The 23,511-nt window shown below is 38.2% G+C and overlaps 1 protein-coding gene across 1 annotated transcript in view; it reads right to left on the minus strand.

Annotated features, from left to right (window-relative positions):
• Positions 1 to 6,358: 6,358 nt before the first annotated feature.
• The window catches only part of MLIP (muscular LMNA interacting protein), a 63,460-nt gene continuing 46,307 nt past the window's right edge, over positions 6,359 to 23,511 (minus strand). The window contains 3 exon segments of the mRNA XM_050315722.1: positions 6,359 to 6,612; positions 8,736 to 8,771; positions 17,643 to 17,696. Coding sequence (XP_050171679.1) covers positions 8,745 to 8,771; positions 17,643 to 17,696 — 81 coding nt within the window. The 3' untranslated portion in view covers positions 6,359 to 6,612; positions 8,736 to 8,744.

Below are 23,511 nucleotides of genomic sequence, written 5' to 3' on the forward strand. Positions count from 1 at the left end.
ATGAGTACATGGTGTCAAAGTGTCGTGGTTTTGCCCATCAGCCCATCCCTGGGGCTGAGGATGGTTTTGTCCAGGTGATTTCCGGACAAAAAAACCAATCAAAAAAAGTTCAGTGACGCCTTTGCTAATTACATCTTTAAGAAAATGGAAGAGAAGGTTGTGGCGCAGTTGAAATTAGGAACAGCAGCCATGTAGAAGGGTAGCGGGCCCGAGGAGGGCCAAGGCCCCCTCCTCCCCGGCTTGGGCCGGGAGGGCAGGTGTAGTACTGAAACCTCCCTTCTCTCTTGTGAGAGAGTGAAGAAAAAAAAGGTTTAAAAGACGAACTGCTTAGACGAGAAACCGCTGCAGAAGAATTCCAGCCATGAGATAACAGGACTTTCAAGGTCAAAGCTGCAGTCGCAGGAGAGAGAAGAAAAGTTCGAAGGGGGGAGAGCTGTTTTTTCTCCCTTTCGCTCTCCCTCCCTTCAGCAGGGTAAAGACTGAAAAATAAAACTCTGCCACCTGTGAAAATTTGTTGGGGTGAAGAGACCCCCCGTGCGGCTCACAGAGGAGCTTGTGGATGTACCAGAGATTTGTGACTTTAACAGAGAAAACCTTATGCTGGAGTAAAAGCGACTCAGATGAGGCAGAGTCCTGTTAAAGACTTTGTGACCCTCGAAGGGATCGATGCTTATGCTGGAGCGAGACGACTCAGATAAGCTTGGGATCTCAGTGAGAGATCCATGCTGCTGCTGTTGAAGATTTATGACCCTGACGGGTATTAGAACCTACGCTGGAACACAAAACGGTTCAGGTAGGGATGTTGGGATCCATGTGTGGGATCCGTGCTGCTGGTGCTAGAGAGAACTTACGCTGGAGCAAAAAATGGCTCAGGTGGGATATTGGGATCCGAGTAAGGGATCTAGACTAGACCCATGCCGAGAAGTCAATCAAGGACTGTTCTCCCATGGGAAGGGACCTCCATAGGGAAACAGGGGTGAACTCTTAAACCATTATCCCCTGTAACCCTGTGGAAGAAGATCCATAGTAAGCAAGTGTCCCCTTGCAAGTCTATGGAAGGAGACCCTTCAGGACCTGGGTAACCCTCAGCCTTCGGTTTTAACCCAGGAGGGGGGTAGGCCCAGCCCTGGAGGCCAACACAGAATAAGAGAGAGATAAAAAAGTTCCAACTGCGACGAAAGTGCTACAGAGTTACTAGAGAGAGAGAGAGAGAGAGTTGGAATTCTGAGAACAGAAAAAGACTGCTTCTCCTCCTTGGACTGATATAAAGGGAAGTGGGGGGAGAAGTATCTTTTGTAAATACATAGTACCTTTTACTCAAGTAGAATTGTTGTAAATATAATTCTTTAGTTTTAGTTTGTTAACAATAAATACTCATACTTTTTTTTTCAATTCAGTCTCTTTTTGTCTGCATAAACCTTCTCTCAACTAATAGTAATTGTATGTGGGGGTATAAAAGTAAATTGAACCAGGGCAAAACCACGACACAAAGGAAACTCTCTTTCTTTTCATGTACCTATAACCAACATATTTTCCATAGGACTATAAACTCTTTAACACTTAGATTGCATTTTATCTACATTTTCCTTTCTGATAAGTAGGGTTACATCAGTGTAGTAAACTTACCCTGCATCCCCTGCATCTAGCTTAGCCTTATATACTTCACTTTGCATTGTTTTGCTATGGGCAAATTAAAAAAAAAAATCGGGTGATATTCAGTATAAACCATTTCCCAAAAGTATTCTTTTAAGGTTTGCATTTCTTTAGTCAAAATGAACTGGCAATCATTCGAAATAATGTAATAAATACTCACCAAGGGGTGTTCATTCTTATTTAAAAAGGAAATGGTTGTATTAATAAAACTGCAAAGAAAACCAGAGCAGATATCAAGGATAAGTCTAATGGCCTTTACTACTTGATCTGTGATCTCCAGGTTTTTGAACAGTGGCCTAAAGAAATATACATGGTACTGTTGCCAAAACTTAAAAGAGTCAGAAAAAAGCAGCAAAGAACTTTGAAGTTTCAAGCAGAGGTATCACATAAGGCTAAATAAAAAAAAAAATAATAAAAAAAACCACCACATTGTTTCAAATCTGAACTGTTACAAGACAATTTAAGTCTACAAAGCTGAACAAGCATAGATAAAAACAGTCATCCTTCTGCCTCCATTTTTTAGTAAGTGAGAGGAACCCAGAGATGCTGATGGCAGGCTCTTTTCTAGGGAACAAGTGGGATTTTTCCCTTTGTGACTTCAGCTGGACTGCTCAGGAAGACATCAAAGGGGAGTTGCTTTTGAAAGCACAGTGGTGTGGATGCCTTGCCATGAACAGCAGAGACATTAAGAGGAAATTATGTGTGTGTGTGTTTATATATATGGGCTTGCAATCCAAATGTTCAAGACTTTGATACAATTTCTTGCCAGCATTGCTTTTACTGGACCTGCCTCCCACACTGTCTCCATCACAACTAAGAAACTGCAGATGGGGGAAAATTACATCCAATCACACAATTTTTATTTTGCTCTGTTTATTTTGCAATCTTCGCTGGGAAAGTTAATAGAAAGGCCAAGGTCAACAGAAGGCAATCACTGTACATCACATTAATAGTACCTAAGTCTTGGCCTTCAAATTTGCTCTGCATTTTTTTTTATTAAGTTTTGTTTATACCAGAAATCTGGACAATGTTAATTCTGCCACTGACTGCTAAAATGTGACAAATATGATGTAAGAAAAATGAGAAAGGACACGTTCATGGAAACAGTGAAATGCTCACTTAAATTTATAATCCATTTCTTTTCCTTACGTTTATGCAGCTCCATCAGTTCCAACAGAATGACTTCTGATTTGCACTGACATTAGCAAAAGGCAAATCTCCTTTATATTACAGATCTTCAGAAATATTTTTACAGAGTTATCTCATTGCTCTGGAAGCATAAGACAGAAAAAAAGCTAACACGTGGTTAAAGTTGTCCACCAGTCAGAATAAGTGAACAGGCATATCTGTGTTTTCAACTTTGAAGACTTGCTGATGACAAAACCGAGGCAAGGAATTTGCTGGAAAATTCATGAGCTCATTTACACAGGAGTAAAATTTCTTTTAAAGGGATGCAAAAATGTAACTTGTGCTTCTAAGTAGCTTTGTTTAGGGACATGAGATTGTGCAGCAACTTGATAAAATCAATTTTTCACAGTTGCCGGCATGTGTTAAAACCTTTAAAAAATCTCACAAAACTATTCTATTGTGGTTCCTCTGTAAGCAAAAGCAGTTCTGTCTCCACTGTCTGAAAGCATGTCCTGACTTGACTTTAACAATTTAGTAAAAGTTAAACGTGATCCTTTTCCTCTATTGAAGATTAACATATTCCAAACATAATAGCTCTCCTAATCTTCTGAGTTGAGGTCCTAGTCCTACTTCTAGTCAGCAGAGATAAGTGCAAAAATATCTATCTTGTACCTGTTTCAGCACTCCTTGATGTTTGACCTTGAGTTTCAAAAAACACCAAACATTTGGCAGGAGTTCAAAGATAACACCGCTAAACCATGTCCTCAAGTACCACATCCACACACCTACTGAACACTTCCAGAGATGGTGATTCCATCGCCTTCCTCAGCAGCCTATTTTAATGCCTGCCCACCCTTTCAGTGAAGAATTTTTTTCCTAATATCCAATCTAAACCTTCCGTGGTGCAACTTGAAATCATTTCTTCTCCTGTCTCTTGTTACCTCTGAGAAGAGACCAATCCCCACCTCGCTCCTTTCAAGTAGTTGTAGAGAGCAACAGGGTCCTCCCTGAGCCTCCTTTTCTCTAGGCTAAACAACACCAGCTTCCTCAGCCACTCCTCTTAATTCTGTGTCTTAATCCTCATAACTGGCTGATCCTCAGTGCTGTTGAGTTGCCATTTTCTTACTTCCTGCTTTTAATGATTGTTTTTATACCATAAGGTACAGATTTACTTTTTTCCTTTTGCAGCCCAGAGTTGCTATTGCTACCCTTTTAACAAAATCCTTCTCTCTGTGCTTTCACTTTTCTTATTTTGCATAGCGTTAGCTTGTGAACTTCCTGATATTTAAGCAATTTTCTCATTAAAACTGAGTCAAGGTCACAGAGCTGTGCCACAACAAACCAGACTTTGGATGGCAGCCAGTTGAACCCTGGGGCTAATGGGTGTCCTTATTCTGATGCAACAACCAAATTTTCTCAAGTAATAAATTCTGCTTCTCCTTCTCCTTCCCATGTCGCATTCTATATCACTGTCCAAATATATCCCTTGTGCTAAACATATCTCCCTTCTGACCACTTGGGACAACTTTAATAAATCACTTTTTCACTAGCTTAAGTTGCAGCATGTAGCAACAACAGAATCACCACAAGCATGCACAGGGTGGGGTGAACACGGTGTATCAGACTGTGAGAGCGGATGAGGTAAAAAGCTAACCATAAGCCCTCACTAAACATAAGCAGTCATTGTTATCCTGACAGAAATGTGTATTTTACCATAAAATAATGAATAAAAGCAGGGTAAAGGCAGAGAAACGTGGACTAAATATATTACACTATTGAATAAGTAGCATCCATTAATTTTCTAGTACTCCTGAAAAAGCGATCACTTTCATGTTTTGCTCTTTATAATCTCTCCTTAAAGAATTTTTTCCCTCTTAATACTTTTTTCTTTATTTTTACAAGATAGACTTCCTAGACTGTAATTGCCAATATAATCTCATTTTTCATTCATAGATGAAAGCTGTTTGAACAGAGAGCAAAACTGATTTTTAAAGTATGCAGAGTTGAACAAACTCAAAAATCCAGAGGTCAAAAAGAGGATTTCTCCTTTGTCCTTTCTCTAATTCCAGCAGTTCTTTCCCTTGCTTGTGTTCCTTTCACCTGTGGGCTTCAGTCTATCACCTAGGTAAATTTAAACCTAAACCTAAACCATACCAGGTGAATGATTCTCTTAGTTAGACACACTAGAATGGATCTGGGCTCTACAAAAATGAAATTCAAAAGGAAAATAAATTTGTGTTTGGAACAAATTCAGAACAAAGCAAATGCCTCAAAAAAAAAATGGGCAGAAAAGCACACTAAGACCCTTCAGACTCACACACAGATTGGCTCTAAATATGAATTTTGCCCACTTCAGTGATTTACTGAAACCAAGAAATACTATTAGGTCTTTGGTGGGTAGGTCTATTACAGTATTTTTAACACATTTACAGTTATAGATGCATTTATATGTATGAATTTATATCTATTTTTTTTAAGTTTTCAATCCTTTTGGTTGTATTTTTATGTGTTGATTTCTGTCCCCACAAACTCCCTCCTGAACTCACTGATATGCTTTTCTCAATTTTTTTCCCACCATCTGGTCAATAGGTATGTTATTCACAAGGTGTAGACACTTAACTTCTATTATTTTTCTACTGAGAAAAGAAACTAAACAAACACCCTACCCTTATATGTGTATCAATCTGTTCACAATATTATGAATGATGCACATGCTCCTGTATCATGGGAAAAAAACAAGTGTATTGCCCACAGAGAGAGACTTACTGGTTGCAGACCTTTTCTTCTGTTTTCACAGTTCCAGAATCCAACAGCTAAAAAAGCAGGATTGAAGTTACACCAGGTCCAATAGTGCAAAAAGCTGAGTAGCCTAAGCTGTTTTTAATTTTAATGTTTTAACTGATAGTAGTATTTCATAAATAATCACATTAATTTTAATAAAAGCAGCAGCAGTTCTCATTAAAATATTAGTCTTAGCCAGAATGTATCAGGAGGTAAAATGCTCCTGCACACCAGGAGAGGGCTGAGCACACACATATCTGAGGGTGATTTGTGGTTCAAAGGACTAAGAGACTGGGGAGAAGGCAATTAACTCATGCAAGCATAGACAATCAGTTCCTTAGACTTTTATAGTGCATTTAGGAAGCAAACTGTTTAAGATACAGGCTTGGAGAACATCGTATGGAAGCAGCACAGAATCAAAAACATAGGAGCGTAAAGTGGAGAAGAAAGTAGTGTTTCTTCCTCATGCTGCAGTAATTCTGCCTGCACTCAGCAACTGGCACAGACCCTGCTGGCCAAAAGGGCTATAAATATGCATGGCAAGGAAAAAATCACTGTTCATGCTGACTGCTGTGAGTGCTGGCACAAATGTGAATAGTACTTGGTCTACTTCACAAAATCCAAGTGCCTGTGTGGTGTCAAAATGTAAAATGCTGGCATTCATTCTCAGCTGTTCAAAATACATGAAGTTAGATTTACAGGAGTAAAAACAAAAACCACAAAAAACACTTTGCAACAAAAATACAGCTTTATTTAATTTCAACATTTATATTATTTCTAAATAAAATATGCTGTGTTATATTGGGTATCTCTTAAAACGGCAAGCATTTCAAGAAATGGTATATTCAACTGTGTAGCTCTGGAGTTAATTAGCTAGTGTTTAAGATTATCTCTTGAAAGAATATTTGATTGTTATTAGTGCTTTACAATTATCATATTGGAAACAATTTTTTTTTTATGGTACTTTAAATAAGATTTGTGGTGTGGATTCCTTCTCAGTATAGAAAGAGGCCTCAAAATGCAGTTTCAGCTCTTGATCCTAATTTGGGGCTGCAAAAGAAGAGTTTTTGCATGAATACAAATGGTCAAAAATAAAGATTAGTAAGATGTGTAACACGCATTGAGGTCACTTAGTTTTTCTCATTTATACAACCTGATGATATAGCTAACAAGAGGAACTCATAGTTTCATGGAAAAAAAACCAACCCTAAAGATATATTCAGCCACCTCATTTGTGCTATAGCTGTGGGAGCAGATAGAGCTGCAGACCAGATCTAGGGTTTGCCCGTCTTTGCAGCAGCCAGAGGCAGACTACTTTTAAGACTTAAATTTTCACAGAGCTGTAACTGTTCAAATTCAAACTAAATCTCTCTCCCTGAAATTTAGGCACATTTCTCTTTCTCCTACTCTCAGGAAAGACAGAGAAGTGACTAATATCCCTTTATAAACGTCCATTATGAAGAGACACAAACTGCTCTACTTCTACGCTGTCCTTATTTCTTTTCATCTGTGTGAGGACACAGACACCTTTACATCTCTTCTAAATCTCCTATTTGTTTCCTACATCCCATGTAACTGATTTTTCACTAATACTGAACAGACATGAGTAACTGCCTTTATCATATTATAAGTACTCTCTTCAACATCTCCCTGGAATGGCATTTTTTGTAAGAATATCACCTCTTCCACTCATATTCAATTTGTCCTCCCCTACAATCCTCAGTTTCTCACCTGCAGTAACACTGTCATGCCTTTGCTATCTGTACTCTTCATATTTTTTTGTACTTGTCTTCAGTGAATTTTATTGTATTTATTTCAAGCCCTTCTTGTAAGTGACATTTTTTAAATTAAAATCCTGCCTTCCAAGCTGCTTGCAAGTCCTCCCAAATGGGCATTAGCTGCAAATTGGGTAATCCTACTGTCCATGTGCTGGAGCAAGTAACTAATGGCAAAGTTTTATAGTGAAGACATATAGTTTTATATAGAACACAGCATTCTGGAAAGGTGTGAGATGTTCTCCCTCTGGCAGCAAATAACTCTTCTCAGAGTCCAGCTTTCCAATCAGTTATGTATCCACCTTACGTGAATTTAATTTAGTCCATATCTGCTTTGCTGGCTTATGAATGTCGTGTGGGACTGTGTATAAAACACATCCCTGTATCTGCTTTGCTGTCACAGAAGGAAATGAGATCAACTTGATATGATTTGTTTCTGACGTGTCTGGGTACAAGTAATCTTATCTCCTTACCATTCTCTAGATGCCTACAAATCTGTTATTAACAATTTGTTCCAGTGTCTTGGAAATGCTGATAGAACTGACTTTTCAGTAATTATTTATATTTTTCTTTCCTCTTTTGTTTAGATAGGACATGGTGTTAGCCTTTCTCCAGTTTTCTGGGAACTTACTCATCGTGCCTACCACTAGTGTTTGAGAAATTGCTTTGATTAAGTATTTTAAGGGTAAGTTTCATTAGGCTGTACCATACTGAATATTCCTGAATACTCCAATTTACCCCAGCATTCCTTCAGTTGTTATTTTCCATTTCTCTCCATGATTCTACTCTCAAATTCTTATTAATAATTTAAATAAACTTTTAGTTATAATTACTCTTTTTTTTTCTTTTTTTTTTTTTTGGTGAAGACTGAAACAAGTAAACAAACAAAAAAAAGGCATTGAACCTTTCAGCCTTTTCAGTATCACCTGTTTGGTGACCTCCCTTGTTAAATACTAAATTATATCTGCTCTCAAGCATAGCACATTATTTGTAATATGGTATTGTTTAACTATAGTAAACCATTCATTCTAATGGCACTATGTGATTATGTGCTCAAATATAAACAGAAAAATCATCTTATTTCCCTGACATCACTTTACTATCCACTTCCAGACCATACTTCCATCTCTTCCAACTTTTTGTTTGTATTCCACTTAAAATTAATCCAATTACGATTTTATTCTGTAATGTTAATAATTGGAATTATTCTGCCTTGGTAAGTATTCATAGAAAATCCTTCATCAAACATAGCCATCTTATTATCCAAACACTAAACTATGCAGCTAAAGCACCCTACCATCTTTTTAATCAAAGCCATAAAAATTTGTTAAAGTGACACCAAAGTAGTTACATATTCAAATTGTGACTGTAATCAAGTTCGAAAAAAGTAATACTCACCCATCAGAGCTAAACAGAACCTCTTTCTTTGGAAACCTATAGAAAAATGAAAATAAAAGGTGAAAACAAAGTGGAGAGGAGAATAAAAACTGCAGTATGTTAAGCTGGCACAGGTGTAAAAACCAGCTGACACCTTCATACAGTACTTTCTGTTTTTTTAATGCACTAGTTTGCTGCACTGTTAGCTTACAACTGTGTTTACTGAACCAGGGAATGATGTTTCATAGAATCATAGAATCAAATGGTTCGGAAGGGACCTCTGAGATCATCAAGTCCCACCCTGGATCTAGTAACCACCACTATTACTAGACTATAGCACTAAGTGCCACATCCAGTCTCTTCTTAAATACCTCCAGGGACGGTGAATCCACCACTTTTCTGGGCAGTCCATTCCAATGCCTGATTACCCTCTCTGTAAAGAATTTCTTCCTGACATCTAACCTAAACCTTCCCTGGCAGAGCTTGAGACCATGCCCTCTTGTCTTACTGATAGCTGCCTGGGAAAAGAGACCAACTCCCACCTGGCTACAACCTCCTCTCAGGTAGTTGTAGAAAACAATGAGATCTCCCCTAAGCCTTCTCTTCTCCAGGTTAAACAACCCCAGCTCCCTCAGCCTCTCCTCATAAGATTTGTGTTCAAGTCCCTTCACCAGTCTGGTTGCTCTTCTCTGGACCTGCTCCAGCATCTCAATATCCTTCCTAAACTGAGGGGCCCAGAACTGGACACAGCACTCCAGGTGTGGCCTCACCAGTGCTGAGTACAGGGGAAGGATCCCTTCCCTACTCCTACTGGCCACACTGTTCCTGATCCCAGCCAGGATGCCATTGGCCTTCTTGGCCACCTGGGCACACTGCTGGCTCATGTTCAGCTTCCTGTCAATCCAAACTCCCAGGTCCCTTTCAGCCTGGCTGCTCTCCAGCCACTCTGCCCCCATCCTGTAGTGCTGCGTGGAGTTGTTGTGGCCAAAGTGCAGGACCCGGCACTTGGCCTTGTGGAACCTCATCCCGTTGGAATCAGCCCAACTCTCCAGTGTGTCCAGGTCCCTCTGTAGAGCCCTCCTGCCTTCCAGCTGATCAACACTTCCCCCCCAACCAGCTTGGTGTCATCTGCAAATTTGCTAATGGTACACTCGATCCCCTCATCCAGATCATCAATAAAGATGTTAAACAGGACTGGGCCCAGCACTGATCCCTGGGGGACACCACTGGTGACCGGCCGCCAGCTGGATGCAGCCCCGTTCACCAGCACTCTCTGGGCCCGGCCCTCCAGCCAGTTCTTAACCCAGCATAGAGTGCCCCTGTCCAAGCTGTGGGTTACCAGCTTTTCCAGGAGTATATTATGGGAGACAGTGTCAAAGGCTTTGCTGAAGTCCAGACAGACACATCCACAGCCTTCCCCTCATCCACCAGGTGGGTCACCTGATCATAAAAGGAGATCAGGTTGGTCAGACAGGACCTGCCTCTCCTAAACCCATGCTGGCTGGCTCTGATCCCTTGTCCATCCTGTAGGTGCTGTGTGATTGCACTCAGGATGATCTGCTCCATAACCTTGCCAGGCGCTGAGGTCAGGCTGACAGGCCTGTAGTTTCCCAGGTCCTCCTTCCGGCCCTTTTTGTGGATTGGCATGACATTTGCCAACTTCCAATCATCTGGGACCTCCTCAGAGAGCCAGGACTGTCAGTAATTGATGGAGATGCATTGACATGTTTGAGGAAGTCTATTGCATGCAGCAGATTTCAATAGACAAGCATTGCCTTGACTAAATGCACTTCAGAGGACATTCCAGACTCATGCTTTTTTGAACCTCCTGCTGGGAGGACAGAGTACGTGGCCACCCTTGCATTCACATGACATGAGAGTTATTTTCCTCCAGTTTAGTAAGGATTTTTCCACAGTCACCTAGAATCTCAAAGTGAGGAGCAGGGTATGCTACAGAGTGGACGAGTAACTGGCTGGGACACTGGTCTAAAAAGATAGCGGTTCAAAATCTCTATTTCAGGTGGTGTTTCAGAGGATGCTAGGGTGACATCTCCATCAAGGTTCTGAAGATCCTACATGTCCAGGACGTCTGTGAATGTTCCTAACTTGGATAGGCAAGAGAAACTGATATACCAAGGGTATGATTTGCATTCTGAAGGACTTTTCCAAACTGGAGGACTTTTCCAGACTGGATGAATGGGCTAGCAGGAGATTTGTGAACAAAGGCAAACACAAAATCCTGCACCTGGCAGGGGACAAGGAGGAGATGGGGACAAGGAGGGACGGAGGAAGTGAATAACCCATGCAGTGGTACAGGCCAGTGACTGGCTGGGTAGCAGCTCTGCCAAGAAGCACATGAGGTCTAGGCAACACCAAACTGAATGTGTTTCAGTCCATCCTTGTGGTGAAGGATAATTTCATACCCAGCTGCATTAATTAGAGCATAGCCAGCAGGTTGAGGGAAGTTATTCCCCTCTGCTGGGCACTAGTGAAGCTGCATCTGAAACACAGTTTCCATTTTTAAGCATTCCCAATAAAAAAGAGTTGCCAAGCAAGCAGAGGAAACCAAATAGAGGACTATCAGGATGGTTGCAAGTGTTTCTTGATTTCTGGGAAAGACGTGTGACAGATGAGGGGTGGCAACAGCACTTACCTAACCCAACTAACCGGCTAAGGGGTATCTATTTTCCCTCTCCAGCTATATAAGCAGGGTTTATAGATGGCTCAGATTTGCACAGTGAAAGAAAATGAGGCAACAAGTGGGGAAATGTTAACTAGCCATAAGGAAAAATATTTTTCAGAGTAAGAGTGGTCAAACACTATAACTAATTTTTGTCTGTGATTCTCATTACCTATGCATTATCTAGGTATTTAATATTAAAAAAGCATTCTTCAACATACAGCTATGACTACCTATTCAGAGCAAGCCTTTTCCCTCTAAAACTATTACACAGTACTCCTGCCATTATTTGAAGGAGACCAAATACAACAGCTGTTTCTTAAAGCCAAGTAGAACTATATTAAAATAGCAGTTTAAACAACATACTGACATTTCAAACTTTCTCTTTGTCACTCTTGTATTACTACCCTTTCAGATTTTTTAATGTAAACTTACCATAAAAGTAATACATTTACAGTAATTCTATTTATAGTCATCACATTGGAAATAAAATCCCATAAATGGATAAAATGCTTTTTTGTTGTTAATGCATGGTGACCTAATGCCCTTTCATGTTAGTAGCCTATAACTGAAAGTTTTTATTTAAAACAAGAAGATATCATTGAAGGAGGCCAAAAGTATTGCCCAAATGCCTGTTGCAAGTATAAAATTCCTGTTGTACATAAAAAAGTATTAAAAAAAAGGTTAAAGCACTGTTAAATTATAAAGTAAATACAAAGTATGTCTACTGATATTTAAAGGTTTTGTTTCAGAATTTAGAAATGTGCATGGTTTGGACCTACCTTTCTATTTATAAATATCAGAAAGCTACAATTCACTGTTCCCTTTAAGTGGCCCATCCATTCTGGAGGTTAAAGAATTTGTTACAGCTAACACCGGAATATCTTATTCCTTTAGGAAAAGAAGGAGTTATTCCTACTTTTAATGCTCATCTGCAGGGTCATTAAATTTTCAGCCAAATGACCTGTTATAATGGAGAGAGCCTAGGTTTGCAGTCCTTGGCTTGGTCAAAGTAAACTAAGGATAGCGAAACCATCACTCCAAAGAGGAGTTGGCAGTAATTCTCTGCCATACTAGTGTATACCAGCTCTCCACTTTCCGGGGCACAAGGCTGCAAACTTAGGCAAGACTGAAAGCAAAAAGTGAACAGTACATCCACAATGTGACATGCTACAAGGAAAGCCCACAGAGCAAGGCAGCCTTTTGCCCCAGTGAGCCTGCATGCTGGGAAGGACCTGTCTCAGCACCAAATGGAAGAAGAAGGGGCTTGAACAAAGTTGACATTTGAGTGGGAGTGCTTCCAGTACAGTTCCCTCTACTTTCATTAGGTATTTGCCATATCCTTGTTCTTTCTTTCACAGAGATCTTCTTTACAAGTTGAGAAGGTATTGAATGGTATGAAAGAGCTGGATCATTACAGAATAATCCAGGATACAATGAGGTTTCTTCAACTGGAAGAACATCAGTCTGCTGTGATAATGTCATTTGGGTTGGAACTTCAGTTTAATCTAAAACAAAACCCCTTACATAAATTCTTTCATACAAGAACACTTTAAAAAAATGGGTGCATTTTCCTCTTATATGTAGAATCTATCAATGATTAATACTACTGTTGACTTCAGAGCAGGAACACTCCTTAAGTAAATAAAGATTAAGAGCAACATATAACAGAACTTTGGACCTTATTGACATTTTCACAGAATTTCCAATTTCAAGAACTTTTGCTACTTTGCATAAAAGACAGTCAGTGAAATCTTGTCACCACTGAAGTCAATGAAATCATCTTTTTCTCTGGTGGTGTTTTATGAATGTTGGCCTTACAGATGCTACTGGTATCTCAAGGAAATACTGCAGATCTCTCATGGATAACAGATAAAATAGAGTAACGACTTCAGCAAAAGATTACATGGACCTAAAGTAATTGTCTAATAGACTTGGGATTTTGCAAGTCATAGATGAATAAGGGTAATGAGGACATACTTTTAGTGCCCACATGCAAGGCCTTTTTGAGACTATACATGCACATATGTCCCATGTTCTCTCTAGAGATTCTGACTCAGTACAGTTCTGAGAACAATTATAACATCATTCACACATCCTAACCTGCGTGAACACTAGTTTTACTTGAAAGGAAGACAGTAGGTATCAAAAATTACCAGCATATCTCTTGATTAGGTTTCCAAAGAGTATCCTTCAGATCTCCTCCATTTAAAACACACTGCCTGTAGAGGAGGATTTTCCAAGGAGAACACCCCTTATTTATTTTCCTGCTTTCACAGAGAAGTGATAGATCTTACTTGGTACATGCTGTTACAGAATTAGGCTTAAATTACATGAAGAATAGAATGCTATTCTTCTGAACAGAAATGTAACTTTTTTTTTTTTAAAATTTCCAGTGAATACTTTGCTTTAAGGAAAACAATACAAATTACCAAGTAGAAACTAGCAGCACCTTCTCTTCTTTCCCTTCCTCACTCCTTCCTAAAGGTCAAGGCGGTGATTATGTTTCACAGAGCATCTGCCCATCCATTTGTTTTTTGGAACTGCTGAAATCACACTGACTTTTACACTCTGAGGGAGGAACATTATAGGAGAAGTATAAGCCTTTATGTAATTATAGATGAAGAGGGCAGACACTATAGAACAGTGACCTAAGGTTCTTATTACAGCAATAAGAGTAATATTGGGCTTATAACTTAAGGTTCTTATTACAGCAATGAGATTAATATTGGGCTTATAACTTGACAGAATTTTTCCTAATCAGTTCATCATTCAAAATGATTCACTGATTAAAAAGACATTTTAAATTAGGTGGAGACTTGTGGGTTACGTAAACTCTTAAAGTGTAAATTCATATAAACTGTTCCTAGAATCAAGGTAGGTTCCTAAATAAAAATGAACAATGCAGATGTCTGAAAGATGTTGGGATTTTAAAAGCCATCAAGCAAGACCCACCTTGCCTTTTTTTAATTCACTGGAAAGGGAAAGCATCGTGACATCCAGTTCTGAAGACACAACCAGATAAAACAGAAAAGGGTGAAAATTGTTTGTTCTACAGAGATAGCTCAACAACAACGTATCTCCAAGAAGCCATCACCTTCAGGACAGCTATGAAGACTGTCTCAAATATCTTGAGCTGATCCTGGTTCTGTGTTGCTCTCCTGTCTGTCTCCAAGGTAGCATAAATATGGATCTCTTTCTGGGTATCAGTACTGTATACTTCTATTTCCAGCAATAGATCTCAAGAGAAACAGATACCTTTGTTCAGTCCTTCTTAACTGAGTCTCTAGATGCATTTGTGTCTGCTCTGCCACCCACTAAACATAGACTAAACATTGCTTAGCCCCCACATGGCCAGGATTGTGTGCCCTGGTCACGTCCTCTGATAAAAATGAGATTAAAAATTGGGGGGGGGAGGGTGTGGAAATTAGATCTCATGCCCTGTACAAGTACTTTGAATAGTTCACTGGAGAATATTTTCTTTGGCTTGTAACAGAGAAAATATTAAATGTGTCATCCTTGATGTTACTTCCTGACCAGCTTGTAGTGAGTCTGCCACAATTCTTCCTGATGTATCTACATGGAGTCCATCTGCATAGTCACAGTTACAGAATACTCACTATTGACAGGCCCCAGGGAACCAGCACAAATCCTCACTCTGCTCAGCTGTACAAAATGGTATCTTACACCTTTTTTCAACTTTAAAGCTAACCATTTGCCTCTAGCTAACATTAAGTAGTGAATGAATGTCATCCAGTAAGACGTTAATCAAAGGAAATACAAAGCATACTGAAAGCAGCACTTATAAATCTTCTTCTTTCCTGTTGATTTTCTTAGGTCCTTATAAATGCAACCACATTTTCATCAGAAATCTTTATTCTAGAGGTCATGGTACAAACATTGCAAGGATTGTAATGAAATTAAGCTTTTTTATAAATTAAAATTCTGTTCCAACTGTTTGTTTAAATGCAAGGAAACCTTTAGAAGACAGTACTATATATTTTACCTGTCTTGGAAAAGACAAGGTGGCCTCTAACCAAAGGAATTTAGCACTTTTGTTGTCACTGCTAATTCAGAACATGCTACAAATTCTTTTCAAGAGTATCTCACTCATAGATAGTCTGACTTTATAATGTAAGTATGAGATGCTTCGTTTACTGAACTGATCTTAATAATGCATCAGCTACATTATGTGTCTTGTCTCTTAAAGAATTCTCTTTGAAAGGATCCATCTTTCCATTAGATCTGCAAAATTCTCCCTCAATGTGTAAATTGTAAAGAAGAAAGATGAGAGACAAGAATTCAGCTGTTTGCTTTCCTCAATCTTATTTTCAAATACAAGAAAATCATCTGCATCATCAGAGGCTGCAAATATACATATACACACATGCATACCTATACACACACATTTATACAAATACACATAAATGCATATATGTGTATATGTACACACATATTTTAGAGTTCCTGATGTGGTGCAAATCTACTTAATCTCAACAACAAATTTATCCTCAGCTTTATACAGTCTGTCTCAACACCCTCTAATGAAATACCTTAACTTCAATAATATTTCAGAAACTTTGCAGATGAGATGGAAAAAAACATCTATCTGAGAAGATCTGCAAGATATTTGTGGTCTAACTTCACCTTGTGAGGGCATTTTGGGTCTTTCTTTGAATAGTTCCACAGCAGACACTGCTTTTGAAAGAATCAAGAAGTGGTTCCTGGGAGGCAGAGAAAAGGGGATTGATGGTGTAGAAACAAGAAGAAATGTCAAAGGCAAGGAAAAAAGGATGAGGCTGGAAGGCTGTGATGAAGATTCAAACAAAAAGAGATATGAAATAGCTCTAAGCCTCTTACAACCTGCACAGAGAGGCCAGGGATGCACATAAGAATAAGAAGCTACATTCATGCTTATATATTCCTGGTGCAGATCCACCCAACAAGTGAGATATCAATTTTTTCTTTTACTCTTTTTTTATCATTTTTTCCCAGTGGAAAATGAGATAAACTGTGAGGAGATATTGATACGTTGTCAACAAACTTGGAATTCAGGAAAATCCTCTGCTTCCAAAATGTGAAGGTCTTGACCCCAAAACTCTCCCAGTGTTTTTCAAAACAACAATAAAGTTACTCATTTGGCAGAAATTACTGGCAAACATCCATTTCATTTATTTAAATTATTATGTTTCTGCTTTTAGCAAAACTAGAATCAAATTCTAAAATAATCAATTAAAAATAAACTGTGTTACAAAGATTTAATTATCATTCTGATCTGTATTGTTAAACTCAACAAAAAATAGTGAAATAATTGTGAACACGCACCTGATAAAAAAGGTCTTAGCAGTAAAAAATCATCATTGTGTCATAAACTGTACTCTATTATTGGTAGTAAGGTATGCCTTCAAATGTGAATTTCAAAAATTAATATTGTAACTGTCCTTTAATTACAAATGTTCTATTACATTCCAAAGCCAGAGTAAAGAGTATGATAATTAATTACATTATGTACGTTTATTTCAACATTGAGGCTATAAATCCTCATTGGTAAAAAGGATTTGCCTGTGCCAGCAGAACCTTTTTATATGCTCTGTTTCAAGAGAAAACTGATAATTACTAGTAGATTGCTTCTGCTCTCGCTGAATGGATTATCTAGGGTGGTAACCACGATGGTCCTAGAGATTAGATATGTAAAAGTAGTAGGGAATTGGCCCCTGAATTTAGACATCAAGAAAATTTGTGTCCTTCTTCAAAGTCAAATAAAACTGATACTGAATTTTGATCCTGGGCAAACTTGAACTCCTTCTTATTGTTTTCATGACTGCCTTTTATGTAATTCTCAACAGCTAATTATCCTAAGTGATTCTGGTAGCTGTTGTAGTATCTGGTATTTAAAACAGAAGCTATATCAGTGACTGAAAATTGTGGAAAGTGTTATTTAAATAGGACTAACTGCATAATGTAACAATTTCTGCTTGCTTGCTTACTTCCCAGCAGCACTTATCAGGAACCTGAAGTGTAAATGTTAGTGTTATTCCAAATTCACATATGCAACACAGGCTGCAAAACAACTCTGTTACTTTTCTTCATTAATAATTAAGAACAATTAATGTTTATCTAGTCCCTGCACCGGAAAAAAACAGGTTTGAAAGCTCAGCACATTTTCGCTGTTCAGCTCTATACAAGCTGCATACATAAATGATAAGTAGCATGCAAATGCTTAAACCCATTACAGGTTAACTGATTACCTCCTTAGAGCTGAGTGTCTCATTTTCTGGAATAGGCATCATGGGATGACTGGGCTGCTGAGCCAAGATGTCACAAGTTGGAGAGAGCATGAGGTTAAAAACAGGAAAAAGAAATCCACAATCAGTTTAATTTCTATATAAAATATCACTAAAATTTAATAATTAAAGCCAAACCCTCAGACGTACAGAGGATAGCAAGGCAAAGAGATCTCATTTGTGTTCAGCAGACTCTGATGCTACCCCTTATCTGTATGAAAATCTATTTAAAAGTATGGCCTGTTTTCTTTTATATTATATTCCCATAATTAAAAGAGTGGGGAAGGGTTAAAACCCTTTTGAATTTCAAGAAGGCATCTCAAGTAAAAAACACAGCAAGGGCACCTGCCTTATGATACATTTAGTATGAGATAATGCACATAAAGTTATTGAAAACTGCAACCATATTTCTGTCACTTTGAACAGCTTCTTAAATCTCCTCCAAAAGACCTTTCCTTAATTCAAAATTTCATAGACATAAATCATAAAAACATTTAACTAAAAAATGCTGTGTAACAGTAATTAGTATGTGCTGAAAGGAGTCTTAGATCTCAGTAACTTTCCAGTGTTTTGAACATTACATGTCTTGCATCCAACTAATGAAGTTCGATGGATGTGACTCAAGTGAAGAACCGTATCAGTTTCAAGGAGATTTTAATTAGAATGCAGGTAAATAGATTATCTGGAGCTTATAAAGGCAATGTCAAGATCACAAGCTTGTGACATCTTCCTATACAATGACACAGAGACATTCTTTTTAAAGCAAAGATTGTTGAAAGCGTTGGGATTTGAGTATTTTAGAATTCTATAAAAACAAGACAGGAAGAAGCCTGTTATTTTCAAATTACCAAAGGCATTAATTTGTTTTGGCATTTACATCAAATAGTAAATCAACAAATGTGTTGCTTAAAAATATTGCTCTTCTTCTAAGAAAATTGATTTTGACACTGTGCTTTTTGAGAAGCAAAATGGATCTGCTAAACCGGCCCAGCACACAAAGAAAGATACTGAAGTGGAATTTACTCTAATTTTCTGAAATTACATTATGGATCTGCTATGTATTGCTCTTTGTGAATTTGCCCTGATTCCTTTTCAGGGAAGAAAGAATCATCTCTAGCAACAACAGCAGCTTTGAACCACTTAACTTTTATTATTGTTGTTGTTGTTGTTGTTGTTATTATTGTTATTACTCTTTCTCAAAATGAAAATCAAGTGAATAACTTTAGGCAACAATTTTATTTATTCAATAAATTTCTACAAAGAAATAATTTTAGGCAAAAGAAGGGTAAGGAAGGGGTAAGGAGCATAGACTGTCTCAGTGGCAGCATCCCTCCCTCTGCTGTTCACCTGGTTTCCAGCATCAGCCAGGCAGCCACCAAGGCATGCCCCAGACCTCACACCACCCCAGTGTGCAGCACACACAGGCAGTGTTTGATGGTCTTCATGGGAGACAGAAGTTCCATTTCCAAATCCAGCACCCTGTGACTCCCGAGGGTGAGCAGTCCTTGATGATACACAGGTACAAAGTTCCAGCAACACCTAAGGTATCTTGGCAAGGGTATTTCATTGGAATAAACCCAAGAGTTGAGTTACCCTTTCCTTCATCAGAATACGGCATCTCTGTATTCCATGCAAAGCAAGAAGGGTCAACCAAAAAGACATGAAGCATTGATCATATCCTGTTCTGATCTGTGGCTAAGTCTTCTGAAAAGAATGGTCCACTGCTTGCAAGAAAGAAAAGTTCCCCAGTCAGGTAGTGATCCGAGACTGCAGCAGCTCTTTTCCTCAAATTGCAGACAGACAAACAATGAAAAATGCTCTTCTATTGTGTTATCTCATCCTGGCCTTTCTTGCTGGTATTCATTGCCTACCCTGTTAACCTGAAATGCCCCTCTCAGTCATGATTCTGCCTTACCATGTTCCTTGAGTATAAGGTCTCAAGACTCTCCTTAGACATGACAAAAGTAATTTTTGTCCAAGAAATACATTTGCTTCCTTTATTTTGATAGCATTCTCTTTTCAAACTAGAGAGTCAATACAAAGGACAGTCTCCACAGAGAGGAAAAATAACCTGTATTTTCTGGACAGACTCCCTTAATATTGATTATTTTGCAGAGCATTAATTGAAACAAGACAAGGAATTCACTGATTAATAATGAAGAAAAAAAGTTGGTGCACATTTAAGACTTGGAGAAAAAACAAACAATATACAGTTCTCTCTAATTTCAAAAGGTTTCTCTGACATAAAACCCTTGAAGTCACCATAGAAGAGTCTATACATTTTACAGTCAGGTGTGTCTAGTCTTAAGTAAGTCATATATGGCTCATTTATAAAGAAATTTATGCAGTACTTAAATGAATATGGATGACATAAGCCAAGTGCTGCACTGCTGAAATAGCACTTGGTCTTGCAAGTCCCTCAGAGGAGGTTGTTGGGTTTTTCCCTAAAATCATACAGTTCTGTCTCTTCCATCTGCAAAGAAGCTGAGTACCTTGGCCTGACTGACCTCATCCTAAAAAAACTGGGAGCAGGCTATCTGTGTTATTTATATCATGTCAATATAATCTGAAACGTGTCAGCCTTGCTGTAGGTTCCCATGCCTGTTCCCTGTTTAACCAAGAGGCTACAGAATGTTATCCCTTCCTTCCTGATTTTTCCTAAAAAGTAAGATTATTTGTGCTCTTGAATGCACACCACACAGTCAACATAAAACTACTAGAACATGAAGCAGGCAGAATGAGGTGGGATTAACTCTTTCTTACTAAACATTGTGTGACTGTCATCCCTGAGTCATATAGGAATACGGCCATGTCCACAAGATCTGAGGTGTGAATGCAACTTGGACTATGTACTTTTTATGGGTGTGTTGTGTAGTGAAACCTCATCAAGCTCTGTCACTGGCAGTTTTTCATCTCCAGGTCAAAGTAGCTGGCAAGGAAACCAGTTTCCATCTGCAAATGTGAAAGGATTATGCCTGTTGATGGTGGGAGACGAATATTGCTTTTCTAGTTTCTCTTCTTGTTTCCTTTGACAGTTACAAAACTCTGCATTACTATTACAAGGTTAATCAATAATACTTAACTTTTTTAGATACTACTCAGTTTTCTGGTAATGTGACATTCTCTTTATTATTTCTAAGAACAATGAAAGAGCAAACTAAATCTGCATTTCTGGTTGCAAAATTGTACTGAGGAGAGCAGAAAATCTTTACAATACAGAAGTATTTGCAGCATGTAAGATCAAAGGGAAACTACATACCTGGCCAAAATAACCTCTTACAAACTCAGTCAAGGCTTAGAAAAGAGGTGATTATATAACATCTTCGTTAGACCTTTGTTCATTTAGTTCTGTAATCAGCATGGCATATCTGCCTTTAAAAGGTCAGTTTACCTTTATTGTGCTATGAATCACAGCTGCCTCTGAACTAATATAAAGCTTTCTAAAGTGTTCTCAATTTAAGACCTTTTTCATTAATCTAAGTCACTCTCTAGAGGGTCTGCAACCTTTGCTAATTGAGGCACAGGTTTAAAACTGGAACCAGTGAGAGATAACACACATAAGAAATTAGAACATTTCAACTATAGTAACCAGAGAACATTCACATTTACACTGTTCTTTCAAACTACTCTGTTAAGTCTTTAATCCCCTTTGAAAATAAATTAGGTACTCTAGACTCTTATTAAGCATAGATACATTCCTTCACAACAGGCAAAATTGCTAATTTCTCCAAAGCTGAAAATATTTATTTAGATATGCACAGTAAGCAAATATTTTTATAAAACTGTTTTATGGATATACACTTTGTCCGAATACAAGAACATTAAATCTCATGTACCAATAAATGGTAAAATACCCACAGCAGCAAAGGAAGGACTACCTTCAGCTAAGGGGAAAGAAAATAATATAATATAAAGGGGTATGATAATGAAGTCTTTAGTCTCTTTGAAATGACACAGTATAAAATTTATTTCAAAGGTTCAGTTGGTTAAGTACCCAATTTTTTTGCATCTTTCACTTCTTTGTAAAAGGAAAAGTAGAAATGGTGATCACAACATAGATTTATAATGTGCCTTCAGACATTTATACAATAGAACATCCCAAAAGACGTGCAAATCATTATTATACACTACTGTAGCTGTGTAATTTTGTCTTAAAGATCTCAAAGCTGTTTCCAGGCACTGGAACCATGCAAACCTGGTTCCCTGATAGGTTCTCAGTAGACACAGGCCTGGAGGACACCAGAGTGTAATGAGACTGAAAGAATCAGAAAGGTTTGGTTGGAAGAGACCTTAAAGATCATCTGGTTCCAATTGCCCTGTCATGGACAGGGAAAACTTCCACTAGACCAGGTTGCTCAAAGTCCCATCCAGCCTGGCCTTAAACACTTCCAGAGGTGGGTCATCCACAACGGCTCTAGCCAACCTAGTACTGGAGAATACCAGAGGCTGGAGGAGTTACAAGGCTTTGCAGTAGGGATTCCTTATCTATAAGTAGAGTGGGAGGGAGATGCACACAAGAAGTGCATCAATATTCCTCAGGCTGCCTTTTCCTAGACCAAATTAAACTTCACATGCAGGGCCAGCCTGTGGCCCCAATTTGACTGGGAATTTTCTGTCTAAATGATTTTTCAATGAAAAATACTACAACAGAAAAATTAGGCTTTCTGCAAAATATCTTGATTTGTCTTGCAAATTCTCACTAGTAATTTAGAAAATTAAAATGAAATATTTAATTGTAAGAAAACTAATCTCTAACTAGAACACTGTGTTTTCTGTCCTGGATGTTTCACTTTGGAATACTTCCATAAAATACTAAAATCTATTTCACTATCAGTGCACTTTGTGGTAATCAAGGTAAGAGCCTCTGATTTCTGCTGTGGACTAGTGAAGACTAGAGCTCTTTGCAGGGTTAATTTCACTATAGGTGATTATGGGAGCTGGAGGCCAGCAAGAGTTCCAGGCCCATAATGAAGACGCCAGGCATGAGAACTACAACACACACATCCCTAGGGTAAGGCAGCAGAGAAGACAAACACCTTCTAACTACATGGATTAGAACTATCTGCTTTGAGTTAGCTCATATAACCCAAACTATGTATATTGGTTTCTGGAGTATTTAAATGTTTCCAAATTTTGACGTGTATTAAAAAGAAAATGTCAGAATTTCTGACAATACAAACACTTGAAATTTCCCTCAGAATATTGACTGTAAACTACTTACGGACTCATAGAAATTGAATGATTGCTTAGAACTGATGATGCTTCCTGGTCCAAGGAAGGGGCTAATTACTCACTGAATGATAACAGCCAAAGAACTTTAACTGCTTTCCAAGTGAGAGTGCAAAGTGAATTGACTTAATTTTCAGAGCTGGCTTTCCCCCCATGTTTTCTTGCCAGATTAGCCGCAAAACAGAATAAGCTCTGTTTTCTGAGTAAGCTTCTGATGCAAGAGATCTTTGACCTTAGCTACTTTAAATCCAAACGACAAACTTTGACTGAATCTTCAAGAGTGTATATGTGTAACAGTAACCTACTACACAAAAATTGGTATTAAGATCACATTCTACTCATTATATAACTACTAATATTATAGCCAGTGTTTAACTGAGAAAAAGAGAAAGCTAGTTCATAACATCCTTGTTAGTCCATAAATACTGGCTTTTTTAATTCAAGCTTTAAGTAAATACTTGGAATTTCACTAGAACTAGTTATATTTTATACTTTTATCTAACATAACTGAAAGTGCAGTGAATTAAGATCATATTTCAGAGTACACATTATATCAATACTTGCAGTAAAAGCTGAGTGAATTCTAATTGTGCCAATTTGTCCT

Source organism: Myiozetetes cayanensis, unplaced genomic scaffold (assembly GCF_022539395.1).
Source record: "Myiozetetes cayanensis isolate MyiCay16 unplaced genomic scaffold, myiCay2020 scf2-11, whole genome shotgun sequence".
Taxonomy (NCBI): Eukaryota; Metazoa; Chordata; class Aves; order Passeriformes; family Tyrannidae; genus Myiozetetes; species Myiozetetes cayanensis.